The 25,927-nt window shown below is 42.2% G+C and overlaps 1 protein-coding gene across 2 annotated transcripts; it reads left to right on the top strand.

Annotated features, from left to right (window-relative positions):
* The first annotated feature begins 12,834 nt into the window (after positions 1-12,834).
* Positions 12,835-24,485, top strand: LOC133130022 (alcohol dehydrogenase class-3-like). 2 transcript variants are annotated; one of them, XM_061244231.1, is made up of 10 exons: positions 12,835-12,944; positions 13,118-13,169; positions 13,734-13,835; positions 14,415-14,568; positions 14,712-14,799; positions 18,977-19,196; positions 21,057-21,317; positions 21,801-21,933; positions 22,187-22,325; positions 23,880-24,485. In XM_061244231.1, the coding sequence occupies exons 2-10, from the start codon at positions 13,152-13,154 to the stop codon at positions 23,905-23,907; spliced, it is 1,143 nt and encodes a 380-aa protein (XP_061100215.1). In that variant the 5' UTR covers positions 12,835-12,944; positions 13,118-13,151; the 3' UTR covers positions 23,908-24,485. The 2 variants fall into 2 exon arrangements, with proteins under 2 accessions (XP_061100215.1, XP_061100216.1); XM_061244232.1 differs by lacking the exon at positions 12,835-12,944 and having other exon boundaries at positions 13,024-13,169.
* The last annotated feature ends 1,442 nt before the right edge of the window (positions 24,486-25,927 follow it).

Below are 25,927 nucleotides of genomic sequence, written 5' to 3'. Positions count from 1 at the left end.
GCTTAACTGCTTGCCAGCAGTAAATTTACAGTGTTAGGTGTAGCTACTGCTCCACGTCCTGGTAATCCTCTCCTGCCTCCCAGGTGATAAAGTGCAGGGCGGCAGTGGCCTGGGGCAGGGGCCTTAGGCACTGCGATTACGACCGATATTGGACATTAACGTGACCATGGAATTTTGAGTGCACAACCCTGTCTGTAAAAAATAGCAATAGCAGCAGATTTGCACATTTCATGCCAACCAAGGCTGTCATAGGGAAGAGAGATGTCTGGATGTAGCCTCCATAGCTTAAACTACAGACTACTGTTGACATCAGTGAGCAAGATGTCAATGTAAATGTTACATCTTAATTTGCCAATTAGGCTGTTATCTGACTTACAATATTGACATTTAAATGAAACTATTAAAGTGTGTTGAAAAAATTGAAAATACAATTATTTTTGTCAGTAGGCTACTCATAAGTGAGATATGGTCATAAGCAGTATCAGTTACACGGTTTTCAAAGTGGGATGGTTTTTGTCATGACCCTAGTGTGGACACAGAAATGTAGAAGCTGTGGAGCTCACTGGATAATTTAAAAAAAAAAATTTTTGAGTTAGCTATTGTTGCCTACTTTTATTTCCCTAAAAATTTAGAATGCCTGGTGGTATTTTCAGATCGAACACAATGGCTCATAATCATCAGTTCAGGAAGGTCCCTAGAAGGCCATGCAACCAGCTAATTTAAGCTATGCTCTGCAGTCTCCCAGCTGGGCTGCACTTCTCTGCTGAGGTTCGGTGGAGGCAGACTGTATGTCTTCATTCCATGGGTTGCTATAATGCTGGCATCAGCAACTTCCAGTCCTTGAGGGCTGAGAACTGCTGTTTTTAAATTTACCTGGGAGTCAGGTGTGAAGACAGTCAGGCCAGTCAGTAGCACTAATGACCCAGGAGAAACGAAAACCAGTGCTGGATTTAGATTTTTTGGCCAGAGCCCTGGTATAATGGAAGCAGTCAGGGACACATTGCTGGTACAGCACATGCCCTCCAGCAGAACCTGTAGTGGAAATCTCCTGAGTCTGCTACAGGTATGACACTGCTGCTTCACTGCTTTGCCATTCAAGAATATTTTGTGAATAGTATCTTGGATTGATTTTGTGATCTGTACCTTTGCGTGATGTATGTAATTTGCAGATTGTTGCAATCGCTTTCACACAGACCTGCACTTCCTCCGCGAGCGTGGCCGGGGGGAGGGGTTTCCCGCGGTGCTGGGCCACGAGGGCGCGGGGATTGTGGAGAGAGTGGGACCGGGTGTGACCAGGTTTAAACCAGGTGAGCAGGTGCCCCAAAGCATGCTGGGCCACAGAATCCTCCGATACGGCTCACCAGAGCCTACAGCAACTGTCAAAATGTGTTTGTCACAGAATATATTTAGAATATATAGAATATCTCAGGCGAAGCAGTGGGGAATTACTGACATAACGTGCTCAACCATAACAATAATAAGTGTTTGAAGTTTCCAAAAATCGTTGCCGCTAGTAAAAAATATAAGTTGGCTGAATGCATTGGGGGCGGCACGGATGGTGCAGTGGGTAGCACTGCCGCCTCACAGCAAGGAGGTCCTGGGTTCGAATCCCCGTCGGCCGGGGCCTCTCTGTGCGGAGTTTGCATGTTCTCCCCGTGTCTGCGTGGGTTTCCTCCGGGTACTCTGGTTTCCTCCCACAGTCCAAAGACATGCATGTTAGGCTGATTGGAGAGTCTAAATTGCCCGTAGGTATGAGTGTGTGAGTGAATGGTGTGTGTGCCCTGCGATGGACTGGCGACCTGTCCAGGGTGTATTCCTGCCTTTCGCCCAATGTATGCTGGGATAGGCTCCAGCCCCCCTGCGACCCTGTTCAGGATAAGCGGGTTCAGATAATGGATGGATGGATGGATGGATGGATGAATGCATTGGTATGCTGCTTTTAATCACTTTTGTCCGCATGCTTTTTGCCTTTAACAGAACATTGTTAGAAACAGAGAGAATAAAAACAGGGCTGTGTGTTTGTATTTGTTATCCTCTAAAACAATCACAGAAAATAAATGGGGAAAGACTTCTGTGACAAACTACCAGCCATACAAATAATTGCGCTTCTGGGAGAAATGAAATATATCATGGAACCTCCGACACAACGTTCCCATTCTATCCCGACAATAGTCAAGCTCATTGCAACATCTTTGTTCTACGTCGCTCTGGATAAGAGCGTCTGCCAAATGCCATTAATGTAATGTAATGTAACGTTACAGTACATCTCGCATTTACTTCAAACGACAATAGCTGTCACAGCTGGAATATGTGCACTGCTCTAGATACGTTTTTACGTGGCAGCCAATACAAGGAATAAGCCACACACAGTGAAGCTATCAAATGCACTAAACACATGTTTTAACTGGCTGTTTAAGATCTGCCTCTTTCGCAAAGTGCGGTTCGTAGGCAGTCCCATTCGCTGATTACTTACTGAGCTGTAATTTCAATCTGTTACCGCACCAACATACCCTGATCAGGCTGCATTTTGCGCTGCGAGTTTCATGTACGTAAATCTGGCCCCTAGTCTTGTAAATGGACTGCATGTAAAAGAACGTGAGCTCTGCAGTTTGTTCAGGTTACTTGAAAAGTGTACTGCTAATCGGCGAAAGGTAAATATCTCTTTTCCTCTTTTTCAGGAGACACGGTCATTCCTCTTTTTGTGTCACAGTGCCGGGAGCGCAGATTCTGCCGGAATCCCAGCCTGTGACAAGAGCTGGTAAGTACCAAAGTACTAAACAAGCACAAGTACGCATAAAAACCAAACGGACATACAATTCATGGTGTTTCATTAGTGTTCCAAAATGGTTCTTGCATGAACAGTAATACATAAAATAATAAATCAATTGTTTTGTTTTTTCCATGATTGCTTTAATGTTTTGTTACATGGGCTCATAAAACACCTTTATTAATTAATAATTTGTTTGCTATTTGTCATACATGGAGCTGGATGACAACTTCCTCTTTGTGTAAAAATGCGTACTGAAAATAAAGATACATATATATAATTAGCTTGTGTACAGTAAAATGTCCATGTTAATTCAACTGAAACAGTGTACATATTAGTCAAATAGGGATCATATGTACACTGTAAGAGCTGATTTAGCAGTGAAAATGTTATTCTGTTACTGACAAAAAAGAAAAAGAAAAACTCAACTAGAGTATGAAAGGGGACGGACTGTATCTGTGAATCTAATTGTTCCAAGTGATCCATGAGCCAGGGGTAATGCCCACTATGTTTCATAGTGATTTTTTTGGATAGCCCAAGTATTAGAAAATGAAATGATGTAGAAAATGAATGATAGCATTGCAGCAATGGTAGCTTTCTAGGTGTTATTTGTATCTATCCTATTCCATCACCTCAGGTTTCATTTCTTCTCACGAAGAGGGTTATTTCTGCTGATATACATATCATACATAATTTTAAAGCTTATCTTGTGTTCTGTCAAATTACAGCACTATTGGTGGCACCAGACAAGTGTAAAAAGAGTGTTAAAATAAATTGCACTTACGATGACTGTATTTTTGTTTGGAAACAGCACTCAATGTGTATTTTACTAGTTATGGATGTGATGCTTTAACTGAAATTATTAAAATGTGGAAGAACCTATGCACTTGTAAGTCTATTTGAATTAAAAGCGTCTGCCAAATGACTAAAATGTAAATGTAAATAGTTTTTAAGCGTCATTTAGAGGCATCTTAAGGCATTCTATAATTGCTTTATCACATCACAAGAGGTAAAAGGTCAAGTTATATTGAGTTCTAATAACACTGTTGGATAGACAGAATTGTAAGCTTACATGTATGACTTGATATTCTGCTTTGTTTAACTATTTTTATATGAGTGATGACACATAGAAAGCTACCATTGCCACAATGCTGTCATACATCCCCAAGTTTGGATGATGACTAACATTTCTGGGTTTTGCTCATGGACTAAAATTCCTGTACAACGAAAAGGAAACCAAATGAAATTATTCTGCAAAAATGACCAAAAATAACAGAAATTGCATCCCAGTGTTTCTAAGCAAGGATCTTTTTGTGTTCTTCTCAGGTCCAGCCAGAGGTAACATCACCTTCCAGATTGTTCCACACAGGGGCTGTAGCTTTGTGTAGCTTCTTAATACTTCTTGGGTCAGCCTGTAGCCTAGTGGCTAAGGTACATAACCGAGAAGATTGGTGGTTCAAGCCCCACTGTGGCCACAATAAGATCTGTGCAGCTGCTGGGACCTTGAGCCCTTAATCCTACATTGATCCAGGAGGGATTGTCCCCGCTTAGTCTAGTCAACTGTAAGTCACCTTGGATAAAAGTGTCAGCTACAAAAAAAGAAAAAGAAAAAATAATTTGTTACAGTAACAGGATTCTGGGTTGGGTGCAGTCCAACTCTACACATATTACACACCTGTGTGTAAACTGTTAACTAAACCTCAAGGCTGGTCAGTGAACCTGGTCAGTGAACTTCTCTGCACTTAAATTGTTAAATCAAAGTAAGGACAGTCATTTCATTCTATCCAGTCTTATTTTATTCCATCCACAGTCTCATTTTATTGCATCCACCGTCTCATTTTATTCCATCCAGTCTCATTATATTCAATCCAGTCCCATTTTATACCATCCACAGTCACATTTCATTCCATCCACAGTCACATTTTATTCCATCCAGTCTTGTTTTATTCCATCCACAGTCATATATTTTGGTGTCAGATTAATGATCTGAGAGGAAAGTGTGGCATCCCAGTGCGTAAAAGCTAGATATCTGGAGGGGTTTAAATCTAGGTTGAGAGACATTTTTACATCAACCGACAAGGTTAACCCCAGTATAGCTCAGGCAACATCCGCACAGGCTAAAATATTCTCTGGGTAAGTGCAGGAGTGCCTCTAGGCAATGTGTGTACAGTTGTGCAGCATGTGTTAATCATGGCTATTTCACTATTTCACTTTTTTTCTGAAAGTCAATAGGCTGAACCGGGGTGAAGCTGTGACTTGTTTTACATCATGTACATTTCTGATATATTCAATGGACAAAAATATTCCCCATCCACATAAAACGCACACATGCACCAAATCAGACACTAGTTATAGTCTGTCCCCATGTTAACAGAAAACGAGAAAATGTATAATGCATGTAGAGATAATCTGTAGCATATGATAATCACATCCCTTTCCAGAGAAGTGCCCTTGAGTCCTGTGTTAAAGGTTGGGGTGTCAGCGTGTTGACAGGGTACAACGACAGTCAGGACATATCTGCTCGATGCCTGCAGTTTCTAGCGGATCACTCTTCGGCAGTAGGTTACAAAGCTTTGGCTCGTTTTATCAATACCTAATTTCTGATCTATCGCAATATTTTTCAGATATATTTTTCATATTGTCAATTTCGCATGTATACCATGAATGTTTCCATGTTTCATGTTTCTTAAGGATTATTGATATTTGGTTAAATACACCGTACAGTCCGTTTAAAATGCTGTTTCTGACACACTGAGTAGACAGGGTTCTGTGATGGGAGTTAGCATTCTGTCTCTGACAGGCTACAAGAGTGTGGAGAGCGTTCCCAAGCTGGTCAGTGATGTCATGAGTGGGAAGCTGCAACTGGACGAGTTTGTGACCAAAACCCTTCCCCTGGATGAAATCAATGAAGCTTTTGACCTTATGGCCAACAGTGAAGGGTAAACAGTGCTCTCATATGTGTTTTTTTGTGATGCTTGTGATGCAAAGTGATCATTATCAGATCATTGTCTTCATAATCATGAAGCCTATTGTTCAAATTGGCTTAACTATGGCAACTTTTGTCATTTTGTATTTCAGAATTCGGACAGTGCTGAATGTTTTGACACTTTGAACCAAAAATGGAAGATTTGGTTTCATAAGAAGATGCACAAAATAAACTCCCAGAATATTTGAAAAGAACACTTCAGCCTTCACAATTTCCTTTATATAGACAAAATATGTCTATAATCGAGGCGGCACGGATGGTGCAGTGGGTAGCACTGCCGCCTCACAGCAAGGAGGTCCTGGGTTCGAATCCCCGTCGGCCGGGGCCTCTCTGTGCGGAGTTTGCATGTTCTCCCCGTGTCTGCGTGGGTTTCCTCCGGGTACTCCGGTTTCCTCCCACAGTCCAAAGACATGCAGGTTAGGCTGATTGGAGAGTCTAAATTGCCCATAGGTATGAGTGTGTGAGTGAATGGTGTGTGTGCCCTGTGATGGACTGGCGACCTGTCCAGGGTGTATTCCTGCCTTTCGCCCAATGTATGCTGGGATAGGCTCCAGCCCCCTGCGACCCTGTTCAGGATAAGCGGGTTCAGATAATGGATGGGATGGATGGATGTCTATAATCACTGAATGAAAAACCTATATTGGCCCAAAGGGAATTTGTTTTACACAATGATGATCAAGAAAAACAAATAAAATTCACCTGAAAATTCAAGTTCACATCAGAATGTTGAATGATGTGGCATGGATTGATTCATTCAACTTATTATAAATTCTGTTTAAATCGATTCGTAATTCTCTCAAGTACATTCACGTTTCTCTTCACCAATAATCATAATTCACCATGAATATAATTGCTTAAGGCTGCATTAACATGTGAGCAAAACCTAAGGACAAATATTAGGTGAAATAAAAGCCATCATCTTTGAGGAGAAAAGTGCACAGTCTTCGTTAAATCACAAAGTGAATACTGCTGCCATCTACAGGTAGGCTTGCTAAACTGCTGACAAACAGCAAAGCAAGACATTCCACACATTCTCTGATCCATTAATACATAAACACATCCAGGAAATGCTTGCCTTTTTCCAAAATGTTAAATGGTAAATGATTGGCATTTATATAGCGCCTTTATCCAAAGCGCTGTACAATTGATGCTTCTCATTCACCCATTCATACATACACTCACACACATATACATGTTTGTGTTTGGAGTACCTATATACTCTTCTCCTGTCAGTACAAACTCATTTAATACTTTTGAGATGAGTGTGTTTTCTGCTTGACTAGGCATCTGCAATCTTACCCAAAAAGGGTTGGTATGGGCGCAGGTGTTGGTTTTAGCCAACACCTGTGTGTGTGTGTGTGTGTGTGTGTGTGTGTGTGTGTGTGTGTGCGTGTGTGTGTGTGCGTGCATGCGTGTGTGTGGGTGTTTATGAACATACAGTCATGGACAAAAGTATTGGCACCCCTGCAATTCTGTCAGATAATGCTCAGTTTCTCCCAGAAAATTGTTGCAATTACAAATGTTTTGGTTTTAATATCTTTATTTGTTTGGCTTGCAATGAAAAAACACAAAAAAGAATAGACAAAAATCCAAATCAGATATAATTTTACACCTAAATCAAAAAAGGGCCGGATAAAAGTATTGGCACCCTCAATTTAATATTTGGTAGCACAACCTTTAGAAAAAATTACTGAAAACAATCGCTTCCTGTAACCATCAATGAGCTTCCTACACCTCTCTACTGGAATTTTGGACCACTCTTCTTTTGCCAACTGCTCCAGGTCACTCAGATTTGAAGGGTGCCTTCTCCAAACTGCTTTTTTGAGATCTCTCCACAGATGTTCTATGGGATTCAGATCTGTACTCATTGCTGGCCACTTCAGAACTCTCCAGCGCTTTCCCTCAAACGATTTTTGAGTGCTTTTTGAAGTGTGCTTTGGGTCATTGTCCTGCTGGAAGACCCATGACCTGTGACGGAGACCCAGCTTTCTGACACTGGGCCCTACATTGCGCTCCAAAATTCTTTGGTAGTCGTCAGATATTCTTAGCCTGTTGACCAACAAAATGCAAGTGTTTATATAGCTTTCGTAGCAGTGGTTGTTTCATAAACTTTGGTAACATTTTTAGTAGTATTATAACCGTTATACTAGCAATAGTAGTAGAGAGCTATAGCAGAACGGGTATGCTGTCATATGCAGTAAATTACGTGAAATGCAGTGGAGGTCAGAATCTTTTAATTGAGTAACAACAAATCAAAGAAATCCTCCATCCTGCCCATTGCCTACCCAGGAAGTCCTCATAGCCCTTGGCCTCCGCGGTCTTTCGGTCTCCTTGGAGCAGCGCAATGAAGCCATCCACCATGTTGGCAGAAGTGCCCACCAAGGGCACGTAGTTCACATATCCTACCCATAATTCCCTTGGGCGCATTGCCATGAACCGTTCCCCTAGAGTTTGAGAATATTTGCATGGTTACTGACTTACACTAAGGTTTACAATACGATTCCTTTTATCCATTAAACACAATCCAACAATAGTAAGGTTGGGATAACTTAGGTAAATAGGCATGTTTTCTGCTTTTTGGGCTACTTCTACTGTAGCAATTCAAAACATAGTTCATATGTAGCCACAATAAATCAGATTCCTGATCCTTGATTCACAGTACGTGCACCATTTTGCCTTTCGGAAACTGTAAATCCATCAATATGAATGTAATGTACTTCCTCAAGCTTTTAAAAGCTTATTATGTGTGTCCATGTCTGGAATCACAAGCAGAGGATTTCTGACTTTGAAAAGTGTGAATATTACAGGTGATACACTACAATGAAGATTTATAACCCTTGGCTATCCTGCCGCCCCCGAAATGCAAGTATTCAGGTATTATCAAAAGTGAATCCAAAATTATTTCTTACTTTATTTGAATGTTACAGTAAAGTTATTCTGATGAAAAGCACTGATGCTGCTGGATACTCAATAAAATAGTATTGAAGTCTAAGCAGTCGCTGTCTTGTGTCTTCATGAAGTTTGAAAATTGCACTCTTCCCACGTGATATACAATGGGAGCAATAATTATTTGATCCCTTGCTGATTTTGTAGGTTTGCCCACTTACAAAGAATGGAACTGTGTAGAATTTTAATCATAGGTACATTTTAACATTGAGAGACAGAATATCACAAAATAATCCACAATAACAACATCATAAAAAAATTATAAATTGACTATTGTATTTTTGCATGAAATAAGTATTTGATCCCCTATCAATCAGCAATAATTCTGTCTCCCACAGACCAGTTAGAAGCACTCCTAATCTCAACTCATTACCCAAAACACCTGTGTCAACTTGTTACATCGTTATGTAGCTGTATAAAAGACACCTGTCCACACAATCAATCAGATTCCAACGTTTCCACCATGGCCAAGACAAAGGAGCTATCTCAGGACATCAGGGACAAAATTGTAGACCTGCACAAGGCTGGGATGAGCTACAAGAAAATAAGCAAGCAGCTTGGTGAGAAGTTAACAACTGTTGGAGCAATTATTAGAAATTGGAAGAAACACAAAGTCACCGCCAATCTCCCTCGGTCTGGGGCTCCACGCAAGATCTCGCCACGTGGAATATCAATGATCATGAGAGGTCAGGGATCAGCCCAGTACTACACAGGAGGAGCTTGTTAATGACCTGAAGGCAGTTGGGACCACAGACACAAAGAGAACCATCACACTATACTGTGAAGGATTAAAATCCTGATGCGTGCGCAAGGTTCCTGTGCTGAAGAAGGCACATGTACAGGCCTGTCTGAAGTTTGCCAAAGAACACCTGGATGATCCAGAGGAGGCTTGGGAGAAAGTGATGTGGTCAGATGAGACCAAAATAGAGCTATTTGGCATCAGCTCGACTCGCCATGTTTGGAGGAAGAGAAATGCTGAATACAACCCCAAGAACACCATCCCCACTGTGAAGCATGGAGGTGGACCTAAATCCCATCGAAAATTTGTGGAGGGAGCTGAAGCTTCGAGTTGCCAAGCGACAGCCTCTGAACCTTAAGGATTTGGAGAGGATCTACAAAGAGGAGTGGACCAAAATCCCTCCCAAGATCTGTGCAAACCTGGTGAACAACTCCAACAAACGTCTGACTTCTGTGCTTGCCAACAAAGGTTTCTCCAAGTATTAAGTCCTATTGTTCTATGGATCAAATACTTATTTCATGTGAAAATATGATTAAATTCATAAAATTTATATTGTGGATTATTTTGTGATATTCTGTCTCTCAATGTTAAAATGTACCTATGATTAAAATTCTACACAGTTCCATTCTAATAATTATTGCTCCCACTGTATATACAGACTTTTCTCGAAACACTCCCAAATTACAACATCTTTTCTCTGATAAAATATTCGTCTATCATCACCACAACATTGATCATTGGTGATAGGAAGGGAAGAGGCTGTTTCTGCTTATCTATTGTTACTTCACAGTCCTGCATTACCAAATATGAAATTTAACTTCAGTCAAGGTTCGTGTGAAAAAAATATACTCTTTACAAATGATCTTGGCTGCTGCTGTTTGTTAAGCAGGTCTTTGGGCAGCTTTAATATCCTTGTGTTGCACATACATTTTTTCCCATGAGAGAATAAGGAAGTAGATTTCTGAGTTGTGACAAGATGATAATTTGCATAAGATCGCAGCTAATGATGCGATTTAGTGTTTTCAAAGTGGTTTGGTTTCTATAAAAATGATGGGTTAGTCTGATAATAACATTCACCTCTCTCCTGTTTCGGAGAATCCTGACCAACAATTTTGAACTAATTTGTTACCCACCTAATGCATGAATAGTGTAAGTTTAGTGTGTTAGTTAGATATTGCTGTAAATAAAGTGAGGTTGGGCAATGCAGCTTTAAGCTTTTATTCTTTGAGGGAAGTGAAAGTATGCAGTCTCACACAAAACATTGCACAAGCTAACAGTTCAGAAAACTCAGTGCAGTCAGTAGGTATTTAGATTTTTTGTTTTTGCTCTGTACTCTGTTAAAGTGCAGACTTTCAACTTTAAGTTGAGGGGTTTTACATGCACATTTTACATGCACATTAAAACACTGTGATGTCTCTGTTAATGATATCATCCTGTCTGCAGTAATGTGTGCTACGGTAAATTAAATGCTTCAAGACCTTTTCCAAGACATAGAGGGCCTATCTCTGTGCTAAATTTTAAAAAGCTTGGAGATTCCTTTACCTTAAACGTACAATATAGGTACTATATTTGTATTGCCTATATTTTATCTTAAATGGATATTTGTAAATTTGTCAAGCTAACCATAGCTAATTTGCTTGTTGGTTAGCTTGACACATTTACAAATTAGCTATGGTTAGCTTGACGAATTTACAAATATCCACTTATGATAAAATATAGGCTGTACAAACATAGTAGCAATTGCACAAGCGTTGTGCCTCAGGTGGATATTTGTACATTTGGGAAGATAACTAGTGATAGCTAATTTGCTTGTTACTGATAGCGAACTGGTATTGTTTTCGAACTAGATAAGCAATACTATACAGAGTTTCAGTGATCGCTTGTCTGGAGTGCAATTTGGATAAGCCCCACCATTGGCTCTGGCAGTTAGAAGCAATTTTCAACCAATGAGCTTGAATTGTTGTACAGCTGTACAATGTTTTAAAACAGAGTGACGGCCCGACAAATGTACACTTTGAAACCCATATTTTAGGACTATAAACACAGGCAGAGGTTGAGTCTATATGTCAGTGAGCCTTTTTGCAAAGTCCTCCTGTAACTTATGTTTCAGCTTGTCTTTAGGAGGGGTTCCAAGATTGACCCTCATTCCTTTCAAAAAGATTTATAAACATCATATAAATTCCAACCATTCACCATTCATATTTTCCAGTGTTGGCTGGCATAGTAAATGTTTGATTGCTGACGGCTGCCAGACTGTGTGACTTCTTCCACAACTTTCATTCATTCCTTTTTATTTTCCTTTATTTAAACTCACACACATTGAGAGCAGGTGCCCTCTTTCAAAAGTGTGCTGATTGTACTGTACAAATAAATACAACAACTTTTAGAATGACATAGTATACAATTAATAATAAAATTTTCTAATACAGAAGCATTGAATGATATAGTGGCAGTTTTGTACAAATGCCTTGTAAAGATACCCATGGATTTTGTTCCTAAAAGAAAGTGATGGCCAGCCAACTTTCCAGCATAGAATGCAGTGATGGGTGTGAGCATCATGCTCCCTGCTCCTGCCAAACAGTGGAGCGAAGCAAGTGTGGGCTTGGGTAGTACTTGAATGGTAGACCAGGGAAAACTAAGTTGATGCTGGAAGCATTATTGGTGGGCCAGTAGATCTTCCCTCTTAACAAATTACCCCAATGCTCCAGCATGGTGATGGGGACACTGTGTTCTAGGACTCTTTCAGATGAGACGTTAAACCGAGGTCCTTATTCACTATGGTCATTAAAGATCCCATGTCACTCGTTGCAACGGGTAGGTGGTTTCCTCGTGTCCTGGCTAAATTCCCAACCTGGCTCTTTCAACCTACCACTTAAACATCCCATGATTCAATTGGCAAAAACATCCACCTCAGCTGGTGTGTGGTGAGCTTTCTGGCACAAAGTGGCAGGCTCATTCCTATATACGTATAACATCCGAATAGTCCAGGACAGATTGAAATGTTACCTTGACAATAATCTGCCTACAGGCCATAGGAAAACAAGGCTTGTTCCTATATAGAATACCTAGCTTCATTCTTAATTTCTTGACCAGATTGTCAATGTGAGTCTTAAAAGTAAATCTGTCATCAAGCCAAATGCCTAGATAGTTATATAATTAGATAACTATCTGCAAGCACTACATACTGTAATGCATTCATAATCAGGTTGGTATAGTCTATCAGTGACCTCAGGCCAGGTCAGACAGACTGGCAGGACTCCCATTGGCCAAGAGATCCACCAATGACATCAGCTGGGGGGTTTCCCCCTCCTCTCCGAAGTCCTGGCATCTTCCCATCTGGCATCATTGAAGACTCTTTTTTTAACCCTGTCACCCTGTACCACCTTATCTAAACCTGTTCTCCTCACTCACTCCAGCTGTGCCACCCTCTCTCCAGTCATCTACTCCTCATTGGATCATCACTGGTGAAATTAAGCTGTTAAAAGACTGCTGTCCTGTTTGACAAGGTAAGTCCCGGCGACTCATGAAGACTGATAGTCTTGTGCAAGCTCCTAAATGTTTCAAGTGGCATTAATCAAACTTGGACTGTTGGTTTTATATTCCATGCACAAGAATTACAGTTTCTGACAATCATTAACTTGCAATTCACTGATAGTGCTTGATATGCACCTGGCTACAGGGCACACTGCCTGGCACTTGTACAGAGAGACGACATGGGGACTGAAGGCAAGGTAATGTATGGTCTGGTCAATGCTTAAAATTACTTATATTTGTCTTTCAAATGGGAATCAAAGTGAGATGGGGGGGGGGGAGATGAAGAGATCTTCTGTTTTTGCAGAGTCACATGAGAATATCTTCTGTTCCACCAAATATCAGATAAAACAAGTTAGCAGTCAGAGGAAGCCTTATGTTTATGTTTTACTTCTATCCATAAATCAGTCAATCTTTCTGGAAAACAGCCAGAGTATCTGCCAACCTCCATAAAAAACATTGAGAAGTCAATCTGAACATCATAAATTAATGTTAACAACTACAGTTAATGCCAATTCATATTGGAATGAAAAACAGTTAAAAGTACTTGTTAATGGTTAGCTTGTTCTAAGTTTATCCTCTGGTTTGCTAATGAATAAATATTCATGGAACAAAAACATTAGTTAGTAATTAAAAATCTATTTCATGCTAAATTAATTCATTAGGACATCAATAAATTACCATTAACAACTACAGCTAAGCCAAGTACCTTATTGTGAATTGAGACCAAATAAACTGGTGTTAACTGGACTGTGCTGTTTCAGGTTATTAAGTGTAAGGCGGCGGTGGCTTGGGAGCCACGGAAGCCTCTTTCACTCGAAGAGGTGGAGGTGGCCCCTCCCAAAGCCCATGAGGTCCGCATTAAGGTAATGTTCACACACAAGCGTCGCCACAGTTACAGAAGCAGTCTTTTTTTGGGGATTTTTTTCCTTTTTTCTCCCAATTTGGTACCCCGTCTAATTCAATTAGAGCTAGTATTAGATACACCGCCCACACCCCGTCCCTCGGCGGCCCTACGGAGCTGGTAACCGTGATTCCGAGGCGCCCAAGGTGCTTTTTGTGCGGTGATCTACTAACCCTGCCAAGTCCCTCCCCCTGGGGCAGCAAGCCAATTATGCTGCTCCACGTGAGCCGGCCAAAGTTGGCTTTTGGCAGGACCAAGAATCGAACCCCGGTCCCCGGTGTGCAACTGCAGCGAACTGCAACCGCAAGTCTGCTGCATCTTAGCCTGTTGCGCCACCACTGCCCCCAAAAGCAGTCCTTCTGATAGTAAACCATTATGCTGGATCACTGCTCCTGCCAGAGAAACACTTTTCTCAATATTACCTATTAAACATGGTGTCGAAGTGTATGTGTGTGTGTTTAGGAGGATATGTGCTCTTCAGACTGAATGGAAGTTAAAGGGGCTGCACTTATAAATGTGCTGTTGCGTGGTTTTGGGACAGATTGTGGCCACTGGGGTGTGTCACAGTGACTTAGCAGTCCTGAGAGAAACACCACTCCCACAAGGTGGAATGCACACCTTCCCGATCCTCCTGGGACATGAGGCAGCTGGCATAGTGGAAAGCATCGGCCCCGGGGTCACCAAATTCTCTAAAGGTGAAGTTCTGCACCGTTACCATAATCACTCCGCAACCTAAATATATGTAGCTATGCTAACAAGGTGTTAGCCATTAAGCGCTTTCGGCCAATGATGTTGTAAACGTGTTGCGCTGTCTCTCTTCTCTTGTGTTCTTCTGCAGGAGACGCGGTCATCCCTCTTTTTGTGGCTCAGTGTGGGGAGTGTGAATACTGCCTGTCTCCAAAAACAAACATGTGCAAGACACACTGGTACAGATCCCGCCGCAGTCTTTTCTCTCCCTCTCTCTCCATCTCTTGTCTTCTCGCTTCGCCGTTTGCTTTTTTGTTTTTGGTCTTTAGGGGCCATTTGCCTGCCTGCTGTCTGAGAAACGTAAAAGATCAGCCATTTTACACAGCCTCTCACTGGGTATTTGCTGCCACTGTGTATCAGTCACTGTAGACACTAACAGGCATGATGCTGCAGATTGCTGGAGAACTCCAGCCACTGACTAGCAATGCACAAAATAAAAAAATAAAAAAAGAATATTTATATATATACGACACCTCCAACAGGGCTCAACAGCAACATCTGGTGTCCCAGGTGTGCCCCCCTCCACTTTAACCCCTTCTACACCTCACTCCCTTGATGTCATTTCATTCTTGCAGTTATTTCGGAGCCCAGATGTTGTCTCTCCTCCAGATCCAGAGCCACTGACTTGCCCTTTCAGCAGCACCGGAGAGGGCTTTGATGGCATGATGTTGGGCCTGGCCTCGAATTCCCATATCCTTAAGCAGCCTGGTAGTTGCCTACAAAGCCTCTGCAGCCAACTTACACTGGACAAACCATAGTTTTCCAGCCCCTTTGTTCAGCATCGGCTGGCAGCTCAGCATACCTAAGCTTATCGCGTTCATAGGCCTCATCCACAGCCTCCTCCCAGGGCACTGTGAGCTCTATGATGTTGATGCTTCGATGTGAACAGGACCAAAGCATGAGTCTGAGTTTGGTGTTGGCGATCTCCGTTGGGAAACTGTTCAAGGTAGGCCAGTAATTTCAGTCTCTTGCTGCTCCCAGCTGCCAGCCACTGGTTTTGGTGTACGAGTCTTGGGTTGCTTTACGCCTTCACGCACAAAATGTCCTGTAGGTGCAGGATGGGATGGCAGTGGAGGCAGGGTGTTGATGGTCGTCCGTCTGCTGTCCAGCATAGCTGCTAGACACTTTAGCCCCTGATTGTGCCGCCAGGTGTAACGGCCTTGTGTAAGGCTTGTCTTGCAGCCAACTAGAATATGCTTCAGGTTTGCATGCAGGGTCTTCACCGTACCATTGGCTGAGGTTCTGAGGAGATGGTAGGACATTGTATGTTGCTAGTATGATGAAGCTGGTTTTAAATGCTTCCATGTTCCACAACTCCTTCCAAGAGAACTTTCTCTTCTCAGCTCCGTCCCATCGCATCCACTGTCCTTGCTTTCCTTGTGAGATGGCCTTTGTGCACATTGCTGCCTGCTCTGTAAATCCTCAACACCTCGTCGCTGAGATAGAGTTGCCTTGCACCAGGATGTTTTGCTCCCTCCAAGGCCAAGGCTTCCTCCCCCTCGTTGCACATGGCCAACGATGTCCCGGTGCTTGAGGGCTGACTTTGCCTGCTGTGTACCTGTGGCTGGAGTCCACTTCCTCCCAGTTGCCAGGGTGGGAGCAGTTTGAGTTACACATGGGTCACAGGATTCTGTCAACATCATCTCCAGCCTTACTTTGGTGCTCTTATACTCCTCTGTAAGGCTGCACATAGGAAATTCCAGGATGCCTTTTCCATAGAGCCCTAGGTTGTTAAGGCACCTGGGAAGACCTAGCCATTTCCTGACAAATGAGCTGATCATCCTCTCAAGCTTGTCAACCTTTGAGATTGGAACCTCGTAGATGGTCAATGGCCACATCAGCCAGGGTAGGAGACCAAAGTGAAGACACCAGAGCTTCAACCTGCCAGGGAGCATGGACTTGTCGATACTCTCAAGGCCGCTGGTGGTATCCTGCCTAAGCTGGTCCACTTGTTCTGTTCTGCATTGTTCCAACATTTGAGGCTCTTGACTGGCTTCTCTGTGACAGTTGGTATGGGCTCATCACCAATGTAGAAGTGTTGATCTGAGAGCTTCCCTTTGACTACTGATATGCTCCTGGACTTGCTCAGCTTTATCTTCATCTGGGCCCTCTCGATGTTCTCCTGCAGCTTTCTCAGCAGTCGTCTGGTGCATGCCTTGGTTGTGGTGAGTGTGGTTATATCATCCATGTATGCCCTAATGGGCGGGAGCCGCAGGCCTGGTTTTAGCTGCTCTCCTCCCACCACCCACCGTGAGGAGAGATGGTACATCCTGCCATGATGTCCATTTCCAGGTGTTGCCATGGTGTGGTGTACTCTGCCATCATCAGACATAGCTGCACATCCTGGAAATAGGCCCTGACAAGGGCAGTGATAGTCTCTGGGACACTGAAGAAGCTGAACGCAGTCCAAAGGAGGTTATGTGGAACCGAGCCAAAAGCGTTGGCGAGGTCCAGGAACACGACATGGAGATCTCTTCCATCCCTTCTTGCGGCTTGGATTTGATCCAAATCATGCTTGTGTGCTCTACACAACCAGAGAAGCCTGGAATCCCTGCTTTCTGCACCGATGTGTCAATGAAGTGGTTCCTTTCTAGGTAGACGGCTAGCCTGCGAGCCACCACACTGAATAATATTTTGCCTTCTATGTTCAGGAGGCTGATTTGGAAAAACTGGCTGATGTCAGCAGTGTCATTTTCCTTTGGGATCAGGATGCCACCTGCCGTCCGCCAGGCTGTTGGTATTGTTTGTTTCTGCCACACCACCCTCATCAGTTTCCACAGAAAACGTAAGACATCTGGTGAGTTTTTATAAAGCCTGTATGGGACCCTGCTGGGCCCAGGGGAGGATGCTGCTCTTGCCTGACGTACAGTTCTTTTCACTCACTCCTCTTGGGAGGGCTAATGTCTAGCTGATCTTCTGGAGGATGTATTGGTGGCATATCAGGTTGAAGGGCGACCTGTTAGTGTCGACGGCTGTCTTTGTGAGTTTTTTCCAGGTGGGCTGCAAGGTCTTTCTTTGATGTTATGAGTTTGCCGCTTTCTCAGGTTCTCAGCTCACCTCATTGCTGATAACCAGATCTTGTTTTCTGCCCGCAGCATGTCTATTCCCTCCTTCTCCTCCTCTGGGGCTTTCTTCCACTGTTTCTTTAGTTGCCTTCTCTCCTTGACCAGTCGCTCTATTTCCTGCTGTCTCCTGGACTTAGTTGGGATGGATGGTGTATTCCTCTTCTTCTCCGCAACCACAAAGCGTTCAGCTCCATAGCTGAAGATGAGTTCTCCCATTCCATCCAGCTTCTTCACTGCAGTTCCGCCCTGTTGTTCCAACATTATGCTGAGGTCTGTGTTGACTGTTTCCCACTTCTTTTTCTCACAGGATTTTGGGCAGTTAATTAGTGCCTTTTATCTGTATAATTATTGAAAAACTGTAATGCCATTGGACATTTTGGTCAGATACAGCATCGGCATGTTTGGCATCAAAACAGAGTTGCATAAAAGGAGGGGCATCTCATACCCACATTGAAATATGGTGGTGGGTCACTGGTGTTTTGGCACTATTTTAATTCCAGGGGTCCAGGGGCACTGGTTAAGATCAACGGTATAATGGATTCCACCAACTATCAGGCAATTTTGGGTGATGATCTGGTTACCTCTATTACAAGGCTGAGACTTGGCTGTCGGTGGACTTTCCGGCAATGACCCAAAGCATACCTTAAAATCCATACAGAAATGGTTCTGTGATAACAAAATGTACTGCAATGGCCATCTCAGGCACCGGACCTCAATCCAATCAAAAATCTGTGGGCTGAACTGAAGAGGGCACTTGATAAGTTCAAACCCAGGATAGTTAAGGATCTTGCAAGGATCTGCATAGAGGAAAAATCTAAAATCCCTCAATTTTTTCCTTAACCTTGTAAATCATTACAGCAAAAGACTGCGTGCTTTTATACTTCCCAGAGATGCATGCACCATGGAAGTACTAAACCAGGGGTGCCAACAATTATGAAACCTTGATTTTGGCTAAATTTCTTTTTTTATTAAATGAATGGTTTCATTGAAGCATAATAAAGTACAGTATTGTTCACGTTGGTATTTTGAGTTTATCTCAATCATTATATTGTTACTTTTGTATTTTTTGTGCATTGCTTTTCATGGGTGGCAGTAATTCTGGAGCCCACTGTACATGCTTATTCTCTGTCTCAATATGTGCCTAGAGAAGCAACTGAATTTTTTGAACAGGAACCGACCCTGCTGGGTTGTGAAGAAACTGTTTATTTTCATTGAGATAGTGAAGCGACAGACAACCGTGTGACAATCCAAAGTGAGTGTACATACAGGGCAGTTTTCTTTTCACCTGCAGGGAGGAATTCCTGAAGGGGGTACTTTTGGACGGGACCAGCCGGATCACCTGTCAAGGGAAGCAGATTACGCAGCTTTTTGCCTTGGGCACTTTCTCTGAGTACACTGTTGTCCCAGAAATCTCACTGACCAAAATCCGGAAGGACGCCCCCCTGGACAAAGTCTGCCTGTTGGGGTGTGGGATCTCCACAGGATACGGGGCCGCCATCAACTCTGCCAAGGTGCACGATTTTGCCAAAAAATACTCCACACACAGCAGCAGAGATTCACAGCTCTAAGGTGCCACAGCGCTCAAACATACAGTCCCCATTTAGCTCAGTTTAACAGTGCTTTCTGGGTCTGTACAAAAATAAAATGCAAATACATTCAAACTTACAGTACCTACAGTGCAAGTCTTCGGCAAATTTTATAAAATTCTGTAAAGTGAAGATGCTATTAAAAATTATTAAATAAAAAATACTTGAAAAATATCATAATTATATAAAAAACGGAATAAATAAAATCAATATTTGTAGTTAACAGCAACTTTGCCTTTAAAACTGCATAAATTCTCTTAAATACGCTGCAATTTTATAAGAAAATCTGATTGTTAGTTCTTCGAAACCTATTGGAGAACTTAATGGTTCTTCTGCAGACGTTGGCTGTCTGGCTTGCTTCTGGCTCTCCAGGTAATCCAAGACAGCCTTGATCAAGTTTTTATCTGAAAAGTGGTCTATTACTTAATAGGTTGCTCGATTTAATTAAAACAATATATTCTCTGTAACATGTTACATGGAAATTTCTGAACTGTGTATAGCCCTTTTTATACATATTTCCCCCAATTTTAAGGGACAAAAATGGGACAAATGAACAAAAACTTAAATAAAGTCATCATATTCAATATTTCTTTACAATCAATGACTGCCTGATAAACGTCACTAGATGCTAGGTATCTTCCCTGGTGATGCTCTGCCAGGCCTGTACTGCAGCCCTCTTCAGCTCCTGCTTGTTTTGCCTGCAGTCTGGTCTTCGGCACTGGAACTGCATGCTCAGTTGTCCTGCTGCTTGATGAAGCATTGTACAATCCGTTTTGATGCATTTGCTTGGATCTGACAGACAAGATGCCTGTATACTTCAGCATTCATCCATCAGCAGGGACATTATCAATGAACACAAGTGAGCCAGTTCCAGTGGCAGTCATACATGCCCAAGCCATAACACTACCTCCACCACGTTTGACTGATTAGGTGGTATGCTTTGCATCATGAGCTATTCCTTTTTTCTTCACACCTTCCTCTTTTCATCACTCTGGTACAGGTTCATCTTCCTGTCATCTATCCGTAACACTTTGTTCCAGAACTGTACAGTTTTTCCACAACTTGGCCATTCTATTCTTGAGGCTTACCACGGGTTTGCATCTTGTGGTGAACCCTCTGAGGTTATGCTGGTGTAGTCTTCTCTTGATGGTCGTCATTCTTGACACGCCTACGCCTACATCCTGAAGAATGTTCTTAATGTGTTGAACAGTCACAAACAGTTAAATATTTTGTCAAATAAAGCAGTCTGCTTTACCGTCTTTGACACTCATTGGCCGCATGTTGTCAACTGACTCCAAATGCACATGGCACTCCTAGAATCAGCTCAAGACCATTTTCTTGCTGTTTTATGCGTGAATGTTAAAACATAACACAACTATCCAAGAAACATTTGGCCAACTGTCCAATTACTTTTGTTCCCCTAATATTGCATGGACTATGTAAAAAAAGCTAGAAGTCTGCACTTTACCTTTATTGAAATTGTTTTATTTCAAATTCAATTTGCTGGAATACAGATCCAAACAACAAAAAATGTGTCACTGACCAAATAAGTACAGACAACTGTAGCTATATTTTTTTCATGGTTATTTAATCATCATATTGTTACATCACAGTCATTGCCAAGCCAGTCAATTGAAGTCATTGAAGTGTGTGTAATACTGTTCAAAAATGATGAAGATAATATCATATGCTGTGAAAATGTTGGCCAAGATAATCGCATATGAATCACTATGAAACTTTAATATGGGCACCTCCATACTGTCAACCACCACCCCCCACCCCCAGGTGGAGCCTGGGTCCACGTGCGCGGTGTTCGGTTTGGGGGCCATTGGTTTGGCGGCAGTGATGGGGTGTAAAGCAGCCGGGGCATCCAGAATCTTTGCTGTAGACATCAACAAGGACAAGTTCCCCAAGGCCGAACTGTTGGGGGCAACTGACTTTGTCAACCCCAAGGACTACGACAAGCCCATCAACCAGGTGCTGGCAGAGATGACCAATGGAGGGGTGGACTTCGCCTTGGAGTGTGTCGGCAGCGTGGAAGTGATGGTAAGATTGATGAGCAGACACCTTCTGTGACTTACCTGTCTGACACCTGCCATCAACTGAGCTGGTAAAATGTGAAAGGCACTTTTGTAAAGTCACTTCAGGTAAAGGCACCAGTGAAATTATTAAACTGTGAAAAGTATGGCATACACTGATTGGTAAATGGACTGCATTTATATAGTGCTTTTTTTCAATGTGCTTTACAATAAATGCTTCTCATTCAGCCAAAACATAAAAAATCCTCCATGAAAGGCACCATTTACCTGATCAGAAGAAATTGGGAGTTAGGTCTCTTGCTCAGGGCAGCACACCCAGGGCAGAAGATCAAGCCAGGAACTCTCTTCGACTGCTCTTACCTATCGAGTTAATGCCACCCTACACTAGGGATAATCAAATCTGGCCCATGAAGGTCTGCCTGCTACCTTCTGTGTTCTGGGAATGACATGTTACACTGGCTGAGGTGAATCTGTGCTCTTCTCCTTTAAGAGAGCTGCTCTGGAGTCGTGTTGTAATGCCTGGGGGACCTGTGTGATCGTGGGGTACGTTCCGGAGAAAGACATGACCTTGGCACCCTTAACCCTCCTGCTGGGCCGTACGCTGAGGGGAACTTTCTTTGGGGGTAAGCATGTCAAATGGAGGTTTGAAGAATTCTACTTGGCTGTTTGCACAAATGTGATATTGCAGACCTTTGTTTTCATGTGCCATTTTAAATCAGGATGGATTTTATTTTCTCAATTAATTTGGTCAGCGCTCTAATTTGGTTCTCTGTGTGCCTTAGGGTAAAAGTGTTCTTTTTCTCATCATGTTATGCTACATGTTTGAAAGTGTTGTTTTTCTCAGCGCTGTTTGTGTGGTGCATTCCTGTCCTTCAGGATGGAAGAGTGTGGAGAGTGTGCCCAAGCTGGTCGATGACTACATGAACAAGAAGCTCAAGGTGGACGAGTTTGTGACCCACAACCTTCCCCTGGAAGAGATTAATGAGGGTTTTGACCTCATGATAAGTGGGAAAAGGTAAAATGGCATGAATAAATAAAAGCTCAATTGTTAACATTACATTCATGGCATTTGGCAGACGCTCTTACCCAGAGTGACATACAGTTGATTAGAAAAAGCAGGAGACAATCCTCCCCTGGAGCAATGCAGGGTTAAGGGCCTTGCTCAAGGGCCCAACAGCTCCATGGATGGTTTGTGGCTAAACAGGGATTGAACCACCGACCTTATGGGTCCCAGTCATGTACCATAACCACTACTCTACAGGCTGCCTGTTAAGGAATGAAACAACAAAAAATAACATAAAAACGAAAGGTTCAAAGACAGTAAATTATTAGGCAGGCAAGCTCAGAATGATGGGTGTGGGTGTGTGTGTTCCTGGAATACCCACACTACTTTTCAACACACTACTAATTAGCACCTCAAAGAAAAACTCTAGCTGTTGAATGAGGTGCGCTTTGTTCGGGTTGGAGTGAAAATCTACAGGAAAGTAGATCTCCAGGAACAGGGTTGGGCTGCCCTGTTCTACATCATTAGTGTATCTACATTTTCACAATGAACCAGCTTTTTTTGTAAGTTCCATTCATTTCAGCCACAAAGACCCAGCAATCCACACTCCTTTATATAATCATAGATTGTTCTCCAGTGTGCAAAAACTTGTTGATAAAATTGTACCCAGGTGCCAGTGTTCAGAACAATTTAAAAGCAACAATTCAGAACAATTGACACCGCCAGAGTGCAGCAGCTTTATTTGATGACATGGCTTAAATGGTGAAAACGTTAAGGAACTGCAATAGTTTAGGATGGGTTTCCACCAGTGTTATATATGTGACGGTGGTGTGGGTGGGCATGAAGTAAGGCAAGGCTTTCACATCCATTTTACAAGACAGGCCTGAGGTTCAGTGATCAGTGATAGTGTGATCAGTGGCCTTTATATTGAAGCAACAATACTGAGTTAGCTGGATAACTGCACTGAGTGCACTGTTCAGAGTGACATGTCTCTCCTTTCTTGTGTACTTGTGTAGACTTCAACAGCCATTTTACCTGGTGTCTGGTGTTTGCTCTTCTGCTATGCTGTATAGTGTTTTTGTGACAGTGTTCTCTAAAAAGCATGTTGAAAATACTTATTTTCAAATACCATTATAAGTCATGTGAAGTGCGATAAAGGAATCAGTCTGGAGCACAGGGATTTTCAGCTTTTATTGCAAACAAAAAGACACTCAAAACTGTTTCATTCTAAGGAAGACACTGTATGTACCTATTTGCAATAACATCTGAAAATCCATATCAGAATCAAATCACTCCAACAAAGCTATTTATAAAAATGCCATGGCCAAAGCAAACAGGCTAGTGTATCTTTGTGTTTTTCTTGTTTCAGTTCATTTTCAACTAGAATGTGATGTGAGTGACCGACCGATACAACCAGCACTGACACTGACTGTCACATATTGACAGATATAAAATGATTGGCACTGTCACTGACTGACACATCAACTAATGTCACATTTTTACCCCCTTTATTGTGCTTATCACTCAGAGGCTGATTTCACTCACTGATTTATTTCCTCTTTCCAGCATTCGAACGGTCATCAAAATGGCCTAAAAGAGGCAGGCTGGAGGTTGAGCACAGAGACATGGCTCCCACTACCCTCCCCCAAGCCACACCCTGATGGCTCTGACCTGTATGAGATGTAATGTAATGTAATGAGATGCATAAAATCAAATGGCAGTTCTGATGATTATGGCAACCTTTAAATAGATGATTATGGAAAAATGTATATGGATGATATTGGCCAGTACAATATGGAAGATTGTGGCCAGTTTTATGAGCATACCTATATGACAAAATGTGGAAAGTTCCATTCAGGTTTTAAAGTATCATAAGCAGATCAGGGTCCAAAAGTACTAAAAATGTATTAAGGGCAAGTTCTGGAAATTATTGAAACATCTTTTCACATGAATCTTCCAAAAGCTTAAAATATATCTTGTACAACTTGTGTCCTTGCAACAAAATTAAACAAATTCTCATTTATTGATTTCTTGACATTTATCCTATTTTTCTTTCATTTTATGACTATGCGTTAACTTTTGTGGCAATATACATCATGGCAATAATACTTTACCCATTGTTTCTCTGTTCTCATCTCCCTGAGGCGAATAAAAAGAAAAATTTAAATCTTGTGACTAGTTTTCTCCTGAGATGAACTGTTTTTGGGCCCTTGTCCTTTTGGGTGTGTACTCTGGATAGGCCAAATCCATTTCAACAGTTTAAACATCTCTGTTTAAACTGTGGAACAAAGGGAATTATTAAGAAATAAACAGACTTTGCACACCCGCCCTGCGTGTGGTTTGATAAGCAATAAACAAAGTTTGCTTTAGCCCCATAATTAAAGAATGCAAAGCATGAAGAAGGAGGGAAAAGGTTGCACATGAAAATGGCTCCCAGACTGTACAAGCGGTGAGAAGATGTGTATTGCAGCAATGAAGTGGCCATTCTGCCAGTTCAGTGCGAAGGTCATGTGGCTTTGGTTTCACGTTTCATCTGCAAATGTTTGCTGAATGATCTCCACTGTGTGTTTTGTAACTGGATATTTTGGGAGGGCTACTAGTAGGCATATTCAGCTAACCTTTAAACATGCCTCACATTCTGGACCAAATCCAAACACATTGCTCACTTGCACAGACACTTACACTCTTTATCTATCTATGGAGCAGCATGGTTACTGAAGGATTCACGCTATGTACCTTGCTTTAGGCTGCCACACCAGGGCTCCACCGTGATCAAATCCACAACCTCACAGTCACAAGCTCCGTTCACTTAGCATTATGCTACACTTTGCACGGATTATGCATGTCCGATAATGAAACCAGATATGGCCTCTTCAAGAACTTTCATTGTTAAAGAGTTTGGAGCTCAGCGCCTGGCTTGTCTAAGGCATCTGTAATGACCCCTGACATTCTTACGCTCTGGTGCTGAACGGGTCACTGCTCTGATAGTGTCGCTCCCTAGTATGCCACCCAAGACACTGCAAACTGCACAAGCTGCACACTAATTTTGAGGCATTTCTCACTGGGGATCTTTTTTTATACTGCCACCTCCTGTTCAAGAGAGTACAACACACTCAATTATTCTACAGCAGTGGTTACCAACCCTCTGTACAGGAAAGTAGATCCAGAAACAGGGTTGGGAACATAGGTTAGGAAGCACTGTTTTAAAGAGTCCTTTATTCCTGTTCTATTCCCCTGGGATTCTTAGCACATTCTCCAAACAACATAAAATACTCTCAATATGGAATTTACATGATGTTGTCTACCCAGTTACTGCCATTTCAATATGTAATAAAGGTGTTTGCAAAGCCTTTAAAGGGATATTTCACTTTGGTATAACACAAGTAAATGTGTGGAGCTTACCCCTTTTTATTTGCGTAGAGTGAACATTTGCAACATCAGCTGTCACTGCCGACCGTCATATTGCACCTTGCCATTATGCGGCTTCCACTCCAGTACATTTTTGTGACCTCGCCAAAATAAAGTTTTAAACTACACACTTACTGCGAAGGATAATAGCTTCACATATTAAAGAGAGTCGACGTAAAATTGTCTGTATTTTTTCAGCTGATAAG

This window comes from Conger conger, chromosome 6, assembly GCF_963514075.1.
Source record: "Conger conger chromosome 6, fConCon1.1, whole genome shotgun sequence".
Lineage (NCBI taxonomy): Eukaryota > Metazoa > Chordata > Actinopteri > Anguilliformes > Congridae > Conger > Conger conger.
The sequence above is the reverse complement of the archived record's forward strand: the minus strand, read 5'-3'. Positions and strand labels throughout refer to the sequence as shown.

Bases quoted from the DNA above. Each gene is read 5' to 3' on its own strand.
- LOC133130022 (XM_061244231.1), top strand. The intron at 14,569-14,711 runs GTGAAGTTCTGC...GTTCTTCTGCAG, and splicing joins GGTCACCAAATTCTCTAAAG to GAGACGCGGTCATCCCTCTT. The intron at 14,800-18,976 runs GTACAGATCCCG...TTTCACCTGCAG, and splicing joins AACATGTGCAAGACACACTG to GGAGGAATTCCTGAAGGGGG.